The sequence below is a fragment of the Halichoerus grypus genome, chromosome 9 (assembly GCF_964656455.1).
Source record: "Halichoerus grypus chromosome 9, mHalGry1.hap1.1, whole genome shotgun sequence".
Classification (NCBI taxonomy): Eukaryota; Metazoa; Chordata; class Mammalia; order Carnivora; family Phocidae; genus Halichoerus; species Halichoerus grypus.
In genome coordinates, this window is record NC_135720.1 from 143,923,011 (window position 1) to 143,938,532 (window position 15,522).

The window sequence follows — 15,522 nt, forward strand, 5'->3', positions numbered from 1 at the left end:
GGAACCAGCAGCAGCAGCGCGGGGAGCTTGCCGAAAATGCAGATTCCTGGCCTCCATCCTGACCTTTTGAATTAGACTCTGTATTTTAAGAAGATCCCACGTGATTTGTAGATACTCTAAAATTTGATAAGCATTATTCCAGATAATCTGAATTTAGCTAATTGTTCTATTCACAAAGTAGTCAAGGAATTTTAAAGAGGTTCCTTTTTCTATGGTCCCTAAAGTCTAAGGAAAACCAAATATACACACACATACTTCTTTTTATAAACTTCAAGGATAAAGGTTTAGCACAGTATACTTCTAAGCTGCACTTTTACCTCCTCTCTTTGGAAGTTCAGCTTCCGATTTTGACCTTGGGGAAAAGGATAATGCGCATGTCAGAAGAGGCATTTAACATCCTATTGAGTTCCACCAACTCCGCCTATGCTCGTCAGATGGTATTATTTCTCTTATAAATCACAGTGCACATTTACGGAGAGCTGCTGTAAATGTTCTAAAAGTCTGCATCCATTCCGTCTCAAGCGCCCTGCGAGGAGGGCACGGTTAATCACCCCCGTTACAGATGGGGGGACTGTAGCACAGGGTCCTTGAGTAAGTTACTCGCAGTCGCAAAGCTCACACTGGAGGGGCAGGATTTGAACCCGGGCTGTCTGGTGCCAGAGCCCGTGTCACTCCGACAGTAGGTGGCCTGGGCGCGCTGGTCCCCGCGGCTCCTCCTCTTCACGGAGCCTCAAGGATGCTGCTGCGAGGGCAGCGGACTAACCTCCCAAGGGCTGCGGCCGGGGGTGACGCCCACAGAAAGGCTACGAATGGGAGCATAGTGTGGGCATTCTCAAGCGTCCCCTTACTATTCATAACCAGCGGAGCCTGCAGTCCAGTAGCGACCTGCCCGTGGGGACGGCAGGGCTCAGCTCTCCAGGCCGCCACGACTGCGGGTTCACACCACCGGGAAGGCCGCGTTGCCGGACAGCACGCCGTCCCTTCTGACGGAAGCTCCGAGGAGACCACCCAGCACAGTCCTCGGGGAGACCCTGGCGATGACCCCCGTGCGAATCGAGAGGATTCCTACTCCCGAAGCTTCAGTGTTTAAGATGTTAACTTTTACGGGGGGGGACCTCACATCCGAGTATCCTTCGAGCTTACGCCGTCTTTAAGAGCGCACACAGATACTGGTCCTGTAGGGTTGTTCCGTGCTCAGCATTACTCAAGAACAGCCCCTCCATACCAACTTATTTCCAGGTCATTTTGGGTCCCTTTTTAGGGAAATCAGCAGAAATGAAGCGAAGGCCAGGGAAGGAGGAGGCTGCGGGGAACCGCGCACACCCAGTCCTTCACCCCGGAGACGCCGCGCCCAGGCTGCAGACAAGCTGCTCATTCCAGAGCAGAGAAAACCTGGTGAAAACAAAATACGCCACGTGAAAATCTAACTTCCCAAGATGGCCCCACTGAAGGGTCCGGGGGTCCATGGAACGAGGCCACTTCGGCAACGGAACGGACTCTGAGGCGCCTGACGAGGCCGCGGCGGGGACCGCGGGCCTCACCGCACTGCTCGCACGCGCCCGCCGCGCCCTCTGGCGCTTCCGGAGGAGCGTTCGCCGCCTACTGCGCCTGCGCACTGGCCGCGCGGAGGGGGCTCCTTCCCCGGGTGGACGCACAGGCCCTGCAACAGGCCCGCGTTCTCCTGAGGCCTCGCCGCACGCGTGACGCCGACGGCGCCGCCCCCGCGTGGATCCTGTGACGCGGCCCGAGGTCTGAGCTCAGGCGGAAGGCGTTCCCACGCCTCGGCCCCGTGCGGCCTCTCCCGTGTCTGACGAGGCCGTTGCTAGCACGGAAGGCCTGGCCGCGCTCCTCTCACTGGCGGGGCTGCTCCCCGTGCGGCTCCGGCGCTCCGTCAGCCCCGACCTCCGGCTGAGGCCCTCCCGCGCTCCGCACCCTCGCAGGGCTGCTCCCCGTGCGGCTCCGGCGCTCCGTCAGCCCCGACCTCCCGCCGAGGGCCTCCCCGCGCTCCGCACACCCGCAGGGCTGCTCCCCGTGCGGCTCCGGCGCTCCGTCAGCCCCGACCTCCGGCTGAGGGCCTCCCGCGCTCCGCACCCTCGCAGGGCTGCTCCCCGTGCGGGTTCGCCGCTCCGTCAGCCCCGACCTCCGCCTGAGGGCCTCCCCGCGCTCCGCACACTCGCAGGGCTGCTCCCCCCCGTGCGGGTTCGCGGTGCTGAATGAGCACTGGGCTCCGAGTAGAGCCTCCCCACGCTCCCTGCTCCGCCGCCTCTCGCCAGGGCCGGTGCCCTCTGCTTTCCCGCTCCGCTCCGCTGTGCACAAGGCTCTCTGTACGCACAATCTAGAGGAGCATCTCTCCGGAGTCTGCTATTTCCAGAATGTTCCATTTCCTTCAAGACTTCTTGCCTCAGTGCCAACTCCTGGCTCTCAGGCACGCTTTCACCACCTGGGAGAAGACACACACCAAACACTGTCATCTCTTTCAAGCCCCGAAACACACACACACGTTCCCAGAATGCGACACCGGAGGTGAGAAGGACAGAGGGCTGAACGAGGACACAGACCAGCGCAGGACCGGCAGCACTGCTGACCCGGCTGGAGGGTCACCCGGAGAGGGCGAGGCCCCCGAAAGCATGTGTGCGAGCAGGCGCCGTTCCACCCGTTCCACCTGTGTTAACTTATTAAATGTCCACACAGCTCCGTGACCGAGGGACTGTGACTCTCCCCACCCCACGGACGTGTAAGCTGAAGGTGCAGGGAGGCTTCCTGACCTGCCCGATGTCACAGAGCCACTAAGAGGCAGTGTTTAAGTTCCAACCCAGGCCCTCTGACCCCAGAGTCCACAGCCTTAACTACTACCCTCTGCAGAGCCACCGGAGATCCCGAGTGGACCCATCCAAGTCCTTTCCCTGTTCTCCAAATCTGGGGGGACCCAAAGATTCACCTTTGAGCTGTGTCACCATGGACTGAAGCTGGACAGCTATCGAGTCCTGCTTGGCCTTCAAATGCAGCACATCCTCTGAGAGCGCCTCAGAATGGCCATGCTCGTGATCTGGGGCCTGGGTAGGGATATTTGGGTTCATGAGAGGGATTCCAGGAGCCCAGGGTAATAATGAAAGACATCACATGGAACCACAGGACACATTCTGTGGAGAAATGGCATAGGGAGAAGCCCAGAGTGTGATCCCACACCCACGAGCAGATGGGGGAGAACAAGTGGCCTGGTGTGCTGGTGCTGCTTTAAAGTATTGTCCTAAGTCCTTGGACACTCCTTCCTTTAAAAGGTGGAGCCTATTCCCCCTCCTGGAGAGGGAACTGTGCTTAGCGACTCATTTCTACAGAAGAGAACGTGTGGCAGAAGTGACGGTACACAGCCGGAGAGGCCAAGTCCTACGAAGCACTGTGGCCCCCTCCTCGTTCTCCCTCTCTCTCCGTCTCTCTCGGGGAAGCCAGGAGGACACTCAGTGAGCCCTAGGCAGAAATCCACATGGCAGAGAACGAAGCCTCCTGCCAACAGCTGGTGAGGAACTGGGGCCCCCTCCCAGCAAGCATGGAGGGGAGCCATCCTGGAAGTGGATCCACCAGCCCAGCCAAGCCTTCAGATGCTCTCTGGGAGTGGGGTCCCCACTGCCTGGGGCTGACAAAGGCAATCCTGAAGGAGCTCTGCGACCCCAGCACTATACCTCACCTCACCGTGCCTCGGTTCTGGGTAATGGGTCCTGACTCACTGAATGGCCCTGTTGCTCTGTGCCTCAGTTTCCCTCTCCACCTCAGGAGAGTGGATTAGATCACCCCACCCTTACAGGACTGGTAAAAAGAGACTCCGAGTTAAAAAAAAAAAAATCTTCACTGCAACCTCATGAGAGATCCTCCTAACTTGCTTCCTAAATCCTGACTTACAGAAACCATGAGATAATGTTTGGGTTTTTTAAGCCATTAGGCTTGGGGGCAGTTTATTACACAGCAGCTGAGAACCAGCTGCAGCCAGCCCGCTGAGTCAGCAAACTTCACCCTTCGTGTAGAACTCAGTGTCTGAAAGCCCATCTTCCTCCTCTCACCTGGTTCTCAGGCTCACTAAGCTCCCTCTCCAGATCTTCAACCACAGCCACTGCCTGCTCTCTGCTCTCTGGATGCTGCTCCCACACCCGGGCCTGCAGCTCCTCGGGCAGGATGGTCAGGAACTGCTCCAGGACCAGCAGCTCCACGATCTGCTCCTTGCTGTGTGTCTCGGGCCGCAGCCACTGACGGCAGAGCTCCCGGAGCCGGCTCAGCGCCTCGCGGGGCCCAGGAGTCTCTTGGTAACAAAAGTGCCTAAAAAGTTGTCGGGAGGCCTCCTGGCTAGAAAAGCTGTTCTCTCGATGGTAGGTTTCCTGGTCCCACTTGACAGAAGCCACATGATTTGAAATGAAAATGAGCCTGGATTCAAAATCTATTGAAATAACCTTATTGTTTCCCCTACATTCTGTTAATGGGTGATTTATGTTGATTGTTGTGTATTTTTTTATGTAAAATTAAATTTGCATTACTGGGGAAAGAAAAAAAAAGAAAGGAAATGAGCCTGGGTGGCTCAGTTGTTAAGCGTCTGCCTTTGGCTCAGGTTATGATCCCAGAGTCCTGGGATTGAGCCCTGCATCGGGCTCCCTGCTCAGCGAGGAGCCTGCTTCTCCTTCTCCCACTCCCCCTGCTTGTGTTCCCTCTCTCGCTGTGTCTCTCTGTCAAATAAATAAATAAAATCTTAAAAAAAAAAAGATTTCCTGATGTATTCTTAAGAGGACACACCTGATGATGAAACATCATGTATTAATGGAAATCAAAAAGTAGTAGGGGAAAAAGTGAAGGACAGGAACAAGGAATATCATGCTATCATCTATGTTATATGTGAAGCATCTGGAGAAAAGCATATGGCAGAATACACTAGTTGCCCCGATTCTTCCCTCTTTCCTGTAGCCATGTACTTGTAGTACCCCCCACCGCACCCCACTGTGAGTCTGTGCTTAAGCACGTGACCAGATTTGGCCAGCGTCACACCAGCAACTGTCACATGAGCAAAGGCTTAGGAAGTACTTGTGCGACTCAGTGGCTGGCTTGCCCTTGCCCTCCACAACTGCAAGGAGGAGGATTTGCTTCCTGATGAAAGAGGCATGTGGGACAGAACCTGTCACCCCCAGCAGGGCAGATGGATCGTCCTGGCTCAGCTCACCCCCAGACACGTGAGTGAGCCTGGATGAGGTCTGCAGAACTGCTTGGCATACCCACAGGTCACTGCAGATACACAAGTCAGCCCTGCCCAGGTCAGCTGAACCCCACAGATTCATGTGCTAAAGAAATGCTGATTGCTGCCGGCCACCAAAGTTTTATGGCCATTTGTTATACCACGTTATTATGGCAACGAAAAACTGACGCACAGGGGTGGCTACTGGGGAGGGAACTAGGTAAGTGCAAAAAAGAGAAAGGGAAATTTACCTTCACAGAATACTCTCTGTACTTTTTCTCATTTTGTATCATTTGAAATACTTATTGCAAGTAAACAAAGAAATAGTAGTGATTGAAAAGTCTGGCAGAAAATCAATATACAGTAGCATCAGGTAAAGAACAGGACACACAAAACTAGCGATAAAATCAAATGATGATTGCTATCATAGAGGATTCAACCAGGTATCAAGAAAGCAAAGAATAGAAAAAATAATTCTGACTGGGTACGGAGCAGAGAAAGAACGTGGCTTAGGGGCAAGTGCGTTTGAATTAGGCCTACAAGAACAAAGAGGAATTTTTCAGGCAAGGACAGGGCGCTGGGAGGGGACTCAACATGACAGGCCAAGCAAACAGCAGGACCTCAGTTATTTACCGTCACACTGCGCAGGGGTCCTGGTGGCCGAACTGCAGGCTACAGGGTGCGGGTAGAAGTGTGTGGAAAGAGGTCAGGTGGGGAAAGATGCACTGTACTAGAAAACAGCCTTGAACTCTAGGCTAAGATGTTTAGACTTTCTTATACGGAAAAGTGAGGGGCATCAAGCTCTTATTTCATTGTCCCAGCATTAGATCTGTATTTTAAAGAAATACTGAGTACGACTCAGGCAGGAAATGGTAAGAGCACGCTGCAGGGTTGCAGCACGTAAGCTGGGAGGCTACACTGGCAGTCTACTCTCGTGGTAGAACTTGAGTTTTATATATGACTTCAGCTCTGTGTTAATAAGTTATTAATGTCTGAGAGAATTTAAAGTTTTTCAGTTATGCTTTATTGTGGGAAAATGTATTTATTCCATTCATGCAAATGCTGTGTGTCCACCAGAAGCCTGGCACAGTGTGGGGCACCTCGGCCACAGCAGTAAGAGGAAGCAGACCTGGTCCTTGCCTTCCTGGCATTTCCAGTGGGAGAGACAGACGTTCGTGCAATGTTCACATAAAATTAGGTTACAGGGTTGAGAACACGGAGAGTTAACCAAGATTGTGGAGCTTGCTCTTTGCCAATGTCCAAGGCCAACGACTGCACTGTTTTCACTCCTTACTGCAGCATCTGGGTGTCAGGGTTTTTGAGTCTTCAGTCCAGGAAGCCTGTAAGTCTGAGAACTCCTAACTATGAACTTGCACTGGATTTCGTTATTATTAAGTGTGGCTTCCCATGGGGTTAGATTTACAGGCACAAACTGTTCTATGATTATGGCGCTGCACCTTAATGCTACTGAGAAACCATGGAACACCACAGGCCGACTCCTCACAGCCCCGCCGCCACAGGTGGGGCGGCCTCTCTATTTGCTGTGCTGCTCCCCCCACAGTTGCTGGGCTTAGGACTGACCTCCTGGTCTTGTGCCACCGTGAACCCTGTCTTTACCCCTAATGCCCAGCACGGTGCCGACCCACGGCAAGGGCTCCATGGACGTTCTCGGGATCAGTAACTGAATTCTCCCTTTTCATTTTATCAAGCTGTGGCAAAGAAAGGGAAGGGAAGAAGGATGGGCAGACAACCTCTTTCGATTCTCCACACGCCACTCCTGCTCCCAGGATCTGTATGCGTTATCCAGTGTTCCCAACCAGTCCTCCCATGTCTGTCTCCACTCCAACCACGTTCCAACCTGCTACAGATCCCAAACACCTCTTACGACAAAACACCTAGAGGATTTACAAGTCTAGATTTGCCAGGAAATTATGGATGAATCTTTCTTCAATGTTTTATTTACATGATTTATTCAATTATGTGCAATTTGGCGTCCTCTGATGAACCAAATGGAATGAGTTCTTTAAAATCGTCTTTAGAGAAACAGGGCCGCATAGTGAGTAATGTTCAAATCATGTGGCCTCTGTCAAGTGGGACTGACCAAAGCACCCATCTCAGAAGACTGCTGTGATAATTATATAACGTAACGTATATGAAAAGCTCAGCACAGTACCAGGCCCACAGCAACTGCTAAATAAATATTAATTACCTGGTATTCTTAGCAAAGCAGTATTAATGAGTTGAATATCCTCTTTTATAGAGAAAATAAGGCAAACAAAATAAAACATTGAATTCATAGGCCAATATTCAGTAGATAGTTGAAAATCCTGGAAGAAATATTCAAGAAAGGTCAGGACAGACTATGACCTGCAGTGACCTTCCAAATGTGTGCCGAAGCCTACTTCCAGATCCCGAGAGGGGCATGACCCTGAACATCCCAATGGCAGCTCAAAAGCAACAAATCCAAGACTGGATTCAGATTTTCAGAGTAACACGGTACATGCCAGTTATGCTTCCTCACCAGCTGGCTCCAAACATTAGGAGATGATACGTAAGAAGAAAGAAAGGAAAGGACATGGCCAGCCACAAATGCAAGATAAAAATCTCAGTGGACTGAAACACACACAGAGCAGCAAGTGCAGTGAAGCCAGGGGCTAACAGGTCTCCAAGCAGCTGGGGACAGCCTAGAAGGAAACAGTGGGATCAATAAAGTCATATGCTACCCACAGACCCCTCGTAGAAGTCAAGGGTGCAGTTCAGCAAACAAAAGTGAACTCAGAGAGAAGGTGTGAAAAGAGGAAGTAACATAAGCCCAAGAACTGACAAAATATGACAATAAATTTAAATGATTATGGCAAAAAATCCCTAAAAAGTAATATATTCAATCATATGTAAAATGCTGTATGTACAAGCTTATTTACTGAAGCACTGCTTGTGACAGGAAAAGGCTGGGAACAACATGAACGTCGGCCAGCAGGGCACCGCAAAAACAGATTACAGTAATCAGTATATTGGATTACGATGCAGTTTAAAAAAATGAGAAAGCTCTTTATGCACAGATATGAAAGGACTGCCAAGATAGTTAACTGAAAAGAGCAAGGTGAAGAACGAGTGTGACTAACATGCTATCAGTTGTATAAAAAATATGTGTGTATATATATATATATATATATATTTGAATTCCCAAGCAACATTATTTGTCTTTGGGATGGAAAAGGAGTGGTTGGGGGCAGGGATGACGGGCAATTTTTCAAAGGATATCCTTCATCACTTTTTTTTTTTTTTTTACAGAAGAATATTTTACTACACAAAAGGGGAAGGATACGAAATTAAAATTCTAACGTGTAATGACAAGATGCAGTACATGTTCAGTTCAGTTAAATGTTACAGTGTTAAGGCCCCTGTTGTCAGGAGAATAGAAATACTGAACAATGAAACACTTCATTTAAAAAATTCTAAAGGTAAATACACCTCTAACAATTTAAGGGTAAATCGCAAGCATATGGAATGAGGGCGTCTGGGTGGCTCAGTTGGTTGAGCGACTGCCTTCGGCTCAGGTCATGATCCCGGAGTCCTGGGATCGAGTCCCACATCGGGCTCCCGGCTCAGCGGGGAGCCTGCTTCTCCCTCTGACCCTATCCCCTCTCATGCTGTTTCTCTCTCTCTGTCAAATAAATAAATAAACAAAATCTTAAAAAAAAAATAAATAAAATCCAGTCAATAATAATAATTTTAAAAAAAAAGCATATGGAATGAATGGAGCACTCACATAAGAATGCTGATAGTTCAACAATATGTACAACCGCTTTGGAAAATTCTTTTTTAAAAGATTTTATTTACTTGAGAGAGAGAGAGCAAGCAAGAGAGCACAAGCTGGGGGGAGGGGCAAAGGGAGAGGGAGAGGAGGCTCCCTGCTGAGCTGAAAGCCCAACGCAGGCTTGATCCCAGGACCTGGAGATCATGACCTGAGACCAAGGCAGAGGCTTAACTGACTGAGCCACCCAGGCGCTCCTGAAAAACTCTTTAGAATTATCTACTAAAGTTTCAGAATGAAAAAAACTAGGAAAAGACTGCTTGGTCTGTACCCATGGTGTCAAGTAGCCAGATGCGGTTTGTTCAATCACTGAACAAGTCACTTCAGAGAACGTATTTTTGCAAGTCAATAAATTAGTGACAACCCATAGCTTTTGAAAATCAGCCAATTCAGAATAACTCATTCCAAGAAACACATCTGAGTCCCAAGTAATTGACAACAGTCTGTTCCATGAAACCACGTTTCCACAGACGATGTCAGCCCACTTACCCCATAAGGATCCAGCAATACTGAACTACATGCTTCTCAAAACTCCTACAGATCAGCAATCTCTTCTGTTCAGAAGGACTGTACCCAGTCAGCATACACCTTCAGCTCTGTCTTCGAGTTTCAGATACTGAGTGATAGTGTCATCATTTTTTAACAAGTGGAACACAGGTGTACCCCATAACTAAGTAATTCCACTCCTGGATACAGATCCTAAAGAAACAAGTGCTTACTCCACTTAAAGCTAAATACATGTTCAGACCAGCTTTATTCATAATGGCTCCAAACTTGAAACAACCCAAATGTCCATCAACTGCATAATAAATAAATAGTAAGATTGTGGTAGGCAGAATTCAAAGATGGCCCCATGATCTCTGTCCTCTAGTATTTCTCTTTTGACTGTTGGTTTCCATGGCACAAGTTATAATTAAGATGTAATTTTCAGGGGCGCCTGGGTGGCTCAGTCGTTAAGCGTCTGCCTTCGGCTCAGGTCATGATCCCAAGGTCCTGGGATCGAGCCCCACATCGGGCTCCCTGCTCCGCGGGAAGCCTGCTTCTCCCTCTCCCACTCCCCCGGCTTGTGTTCCCTCTCTCACTGTGTCTCTGTCAAAGAAATAAATAAATCTTTAAAAAAAAAAAAAAGATGTAATTTTCAGAGTAGGCAGTTAGTGAGGCTCTAACAGGATGCCTGGAGGCCAGCAAAGAGGAGGTCATGGGCAGCTGTGGGGAAGGTCAGAGGCCCGTTCTGGCAGCACTCCAAAACAAAGCCACAAGAAGCCAATCAAACCAGCACAAAACCCTGCTTCCAAGAAATCCCCGCCCCAAGAAATGAATATTCCACCCCCTTCCTGACAACTGTCAGTAAAAGAAACCCAACCCTAGTGGGCAGCAGTGCTTGGTGCTCTCACATCTCGAGAATGTATCATTACTGTGCTGTGTCTGTCCTTGAATTCTTTATGTGATGAGACCAACACCCTTTGGCGACATCTTTGGGACAGGCTGGGTCAAAGCCTCAGGGCCTGGGGTCTCCCAAGTTCACCCAGCAACATAATTAAGGTTACTAATTAGTTGGCCTTATGATAGGGAGAGCCATCTCTGGGTGGGGCTAAACTACTTGCATGATCCCTTTAACAGTAGAATATTCTCTGGTGACAGAAGAGCACGTCAGATTTGAAGCAAGAGGAGGATCCGACGCACATTTGCTGGCTTGTCCATGGAGAAGGGAACCTCAGGTAAAGGAATGCAGGCAACCTCTAGAAGCTGAGGCCAATCGCCTGCTGGCAGCCAGCAAGGTGAGGGGGACCTCAGTTCTACCAGGAACTTCAATCCTACAACCACAAGAAATTAAATTTTGACAACTGTTTAAGACTCTTGTGTTTTTTAAATATACTGAGTAGAGGGGCGCCTGGGTGGCTCAGTTGGTTAAGCGACTGCCTTCGGCTCAGGTCATGATCCTGGAGTCCCGGGATCGAGTCCCGCATCAGGCTCCCTGCTTGGCAGGGAGTCTGCTTCTCCCTCTGACCCTCCTCCCTCTCATGCTCTCTGTCTCTCATTCTCTCTCAAATAAATAAATAAAATCTTTAAAAAATAAATAAATAAATATACTGAGTAGATTTGGTGCCGTTTCTATTACACACTCTTAAGTTTTCCTATTTGAGTTTTTCTGATGTCCTGGTTCCTGACTGTGTTCTAGGCAGATACTGTTGCCATTTATTCACTCAGTAAATGTTCTCTGAGCACCTATGACATACCCCGCCACTCTGTGAGGTACTAGAGATGCAACTGTGAAGAAGACAGAACCCCTCTCTGTTTTGCTGGAGCTTACATTCCATTAGGAAAGACAAACCGAAAGACAAAAGTGGGTAAGGAGGCAGGCAAATAAGGACTAGGTGACAGAAGTACTGTGAGGAAAACCAGCCAGACCCTGAGGTATCAAATAAACGGAGGACCTATGAAGATAGAGTGGTGGGAGGTGAGGTAAACATCTAAGTGGAGTCCTTAAGAGCGAAAAGGAGTGAGCCATGCAAAGAGTAGAAGTGGGGACAGGAAGAGCACTTGACTCTGTTCAAAGGCCCTAAGGTAGGGTAAGGTGTGGTCAAACAAATGAAAGGAGCCTGGAGTGGATCCAGCCAAATGAGAGTGGTAAAAATTTAGGCTGGCAAGATAAGCCAGATCGTGCAGGCACAGGAGCTTGGATTTTAAGTGCAAAAGTCATGGAAGACTTTTAAGAAGAGAAGTGAAAAGACTGGATTTAACTGGATTTATGTGTTAAGAAGCTCTGCTCCTGGGTGGTGAATGAGCTTAGGGAACGAAGGTGGAAGCAGAAGTGGAAGCAGAAATGGAAGCAGAAAAGCCCAGTTGAAAGAAGAACGGGGGTGGAGGCTATTGCACTGGATCCAGAAAGACTTCCACCTAAGTATGTTGCTGTATTCTTCAAGTTAACTTAACTTTGAAAAATACTCCTGAAAAGCAAAACAGCTTAATCTTTATTTGTAAAAAAGTGCTTCAGTCTTTGGACAGATGTTTCTGGAGCTGTATGAAGAGCTGGGTATACACAGGAGTTTGTAGCTCACAGAGGGGGCAGGAAAGAATTAGAACTTGGTGAAATAAAAGCCATAATCTTGGAGGCATGTTAGGTATATTCCTGAAGGAAGTAGGAGAGCTCATTCTAAATCCAATATTCGGTTTCTGTGCATTACCTGTAACCCACAAAAGAATTCACTTCACAGATACTCAGTGCCTATTAGGTGTCAGCCAGCAAACACATGATAAAGGGTGATACAATCGCAGAATTTGATAGTGTGTCGTCCTGTTCCTTAACTGAACTAAAATCACGGAGGAAAAAGCACAAAAGAGCATTTTTCCTATTGGCTTCACCATATTAGCAACAAGAGAAATAACAAAAATCGTCAACCACTTGTGTTGCAAAATAAACCCCAAAGCATAACCAAATACAATGACAAATGAATGGAGGAGCCATTTAAATACCATGAGGAAACAGGCAAATCCAGAAACGGCGCTGCTCTACTGGAGGAAGGGCAAGTATTCCCCGCAACAAGGCAACCGACGGGGAAGAGACACGGGACGAGCAGGACTGTTCCAAATTTTCAAAGACAACTACATGCAATGAATGGTCTTTAACTGGATCCCAGGTGGTGCAAATCAGTTGCGAAAGACGCCGGTAAGACAACTAAGGGGATGGGAGCTAGGTGTTAGGTGGTTTTACGGAATGCTCCCACATTTAGTGAGGTGTGTTAATGGTACTGCCGTCACGATTCGCGTCCATAAGATCCCAATTTTTGAAGATACACACTCGGGACTATTTAGGAACGACAAGTCCTGATGCTTGTTACCTCCTGTGAAATATTCAGAGAAAAGAACACAAGGAATAAATGCTTCATAACGCTAACACTGGCTGAACAAAGGGGTATGGGCGTGCGGCTGCCCGCGGGGAGCAGGACCCCAGTCGCGCCCCCCCCAGCCCCGCCCTCGGGGGGAGTCTCTCCCACTCCGCCCGGGCTGCAGAAGGCGTCCGGGGCCAGGCCAGCGCCCACGGCTCCTCCCCGCCTACTCCAAGGCGCGGACCTTCATTCCTCCCGGGCCGAAACTCACCTTCGGTCCAGGGACGCTTCGGCACCGCGGCGGGGAGCAACACCCTGGCAACCGAGCAGCCCCACAGGCCGGAAGTGCGTCAGCCGCCTGAGCCCAGGCGCCTTCCAGGAGCTCTCCTGTCCTCTCTAGGACCCCGGAGGGCGCCGCGTCTCGGTGGCCACCTCGCCGCCCAGCTCCGGCTCCCGTGGGGGAGGGCCCGTCCTCGAGGTCGGGCTGCCTCGGAAACGCCGCGGTCTCTCGAGTTCCACTGCTCGCCCTGGGTGTTGACAGCACCAGACGAGACGGTGCTTGTGAGGCTGAGAATACCGGGTTTTGTTGCAACTGTCTTCTGGATTCTCGGAGTCGAGGAGGAGACGCGGGCTGGTGAACAAGTAACTACATAAGGCTGATGTGTACGTGAAATGAAATAAATGTTTTGTGAGTCAGCCTAGGCTGTAGTTACCGCTGTGTACTTAGAACACAGATACCTGTACTAAGCCGAATTGGCGGCCGAGAACACCGAGGTGAGCTGGCGGAGCTCGCGGGGAGCATCGGAGGAGGACCAGGGGAGGAGCGCGGGAGCACTGGAGGAGGACCAGGGGAGGAGCGCGGGAGCATCAGAGGAGGACCAGGGAGGAGCGCGGGAACACTGGAGGAGGACCACGGGAGGAGCGCAGGAGCATCGGAGGAGGACCAGGGGAGGAGCGCGGGAACACTGGAGGAGGACCAGGGAAGGAGGGAGGGAGCATCGGAGGAGGACGAGGGAGGAGCACGGGAACATCAGAGGAGGACGGAGGAGGAGCACGGGAGCATCGGAAGAGGACTAGGGGAGGAGCGCGGGAGCATTGGAGGAGGACCAGGGGAGGGAGGCGGGAACATTGGAGGAGGACCAGGGGAGGAGCGCGGGAACACTGGAGGAGGACCAGGGAGGAGCGCGGGAGCATCAGAGGAGGACCAGGGGAGGAGCACGGGAACACTGGAGGAGGACCAGGGGAGGAGCGCGGGAACACTGGAGGAGGACCAGGGGAGGAGCGCGGGAGCATCAGAGGAGGACCAGGGGAGGAGCGCGGGAACACTGGAGGAGGACCAGGGGAGGAGCGCGGGAGCATCGGAGGAGGACGAGGGAGGAGCGCGGGAGCATCGGAGGAGGACCGGGGAGGAGCACGGGAACACTGGAGGAGGACCAGGGGAGGAGGGCGGGAGCATCGGAGGAGGACGAGGGAGGAGCATGGGAACATCAGAGGAGGACGGAGGAGGAGCGCGGGAGCATCGGAAGAGGACCAGGGGAGGAGCGCGGGAGCATTGGAGGAGGACCAGGGGAGGGAGGCGGGAACACTGGAGGAGGACCAGGGGAGGAGTACGGGAACACTGGAGGAGGACCAGGGGAGGAGGGCGGGAGCATCGGAGGAGAATGAGGGAGGAGCACGGGAGCATCGGAGGAGGACCACGGAAGGAGCGCGGGAACACTGGAGGAGGACCAGGGGAGGAGGGAGGGAGCATCGGAGGAGGACGAGGGAGGAGCATGGGAACATCAGAGGAGGACGGAGGAGGAGCACGGGAGCATCGGAAGAGGACTAGGGGAGGAGCGCGGGAGCATTGGAGGAGGACCAGGGGAGGGAGGCGGGAACACTGGAGGAGGACCAGGGGAGAAGCGCGGGAACACTGGAGGAGGACCAGGGAGGAGCGCGGGAGCATCAGAGGAGGACCAGGGGAGGAGCACGGGAACACTGGAGGAGGACCAGGGGAGGAGCGCGGGAACACTGGAGGAGGACCACGGGAGGAGGGCGGGAGCATCGGAGGAGGACGAGGGAGGAGTGCGGGAGCATCGGAGGAGGACCAGGGGAGGAGCGCGGGAGCATCGGAGGAGGACCAGGGAGGAGCGCGGGAGCATCGGAGGAGGACCAGGGAGGAGCGCGGGAGCATCAGAGGAGGACCAGGGGAGGAGCGCGGGAACACTGGAGGAGGACCAGGGGAGGAGCGCGGGAGCATCGGAGGAGGACCAGGGGAGGAGCGCGGGAACACTGGAGGAGGACCAGGGGAGGAGGGCGGGAACACTGGAGGAGGACCAGGGGAGGAGCACGGGAACACTGGAGGAGGACCAGGGGAGGAGGGCGGGAGCATCGGAGGAGAACGAGGGAGGAGCACGGGAGCATCGGAGGAGGACCACGGAAGGAGCGCGGGAACACTGGAGGAGGACCAGGGGAGGAGGGAGGGAGCATCGGAGGAGGACGAGGGAGGAGCACGGGAACATCAGAGGAGGACGGAGGAGGAGCGCGGGAGCATCGGAAGAGGACTAGGGGAGGAGCGCGGGAGCATTGGAGGAGGACCAGGGGAGGAAGGCGGGAACACTGGAGGAGGACCAGGGGAGGAGCGCGGGAACACTGGAGGAGGACCAGGGGAGGAGGGCGGGAGCATCGGAGGAGGA

The 15,522-nt window shown here is 52.0% G+C and overlaps 1 protein-coding gene and 1 long non-coding RNA gene across 4 annotated transcripts in view; both read right to left on the reverse strand.

The window, feature by feature from the left end:
- Nucleotides 1-15,522, reverse strand: part of LOC144379142 (uncharacterized) — a 60,909-nt gene that overhangs the window by 36,187 nt on the left and 9,200 nt on the right. For 2 of the 3 annotated variants that reach the window (XR_013441500.1, XR_013441499.1), the window contains one exon: nt 13,119-13,503. The exons of the other annotated variant lie outside the window; for it this stretch is intronic. This is a non-coding gene — a long non-coding RNA (uncharacterized LOC144379142). The remainder of the gene's footprint in view (nt 1-13,118; nt 13,504-15,522) is intronic. 3 annotated transcript variants of the gene reach the window in all.
- LOC118533773 (zinc finger and SCAN domain-containing protein 31-like) lies at nt 2,130-5,309 on the reverse strand. The gene is made up of 4 exons (XM_078055853.1): nt 5,247-5,309; nt 4,053-4,373; nt 2,939-3,053; nt 2,130-2,440 (listed from the first exon to the last, which is right to left on the reverse strand). The coding sequence occupies exons 1-4, from the start codon at nt 5,307-5,309 to the stop codon at nt 2,130-2,132; spliced, it is 810 nt and encodes a 269-aa protein (XP_077911979.1).

Excerpts from the sequence above, each read along its gene's own strand:
- LOC118533773 (XM_078055853.1), bottom strand. The coding sequence starts at position 5,309 with ATGAATCTGTGGGGTTCAGCTGACCTGGGCAGGGCTGACTTGTGTATC. Across the intron at positions 4,374-5,246 it reads GTATCTGCAGTGACCTGTGG|TGGGACCAGGAAACCTACCA; the intron begins GTATGCCAAGCA and ends GCTTCTGTCAAG. Across the intron at positions 3,054-4,052 it reads TTAGTGAGCCTGAGAACCAG|GCCCCAGATCACGAGCATGG; the intron begins GTGAGAGGAGGA and ends ATCCCTACCCAG.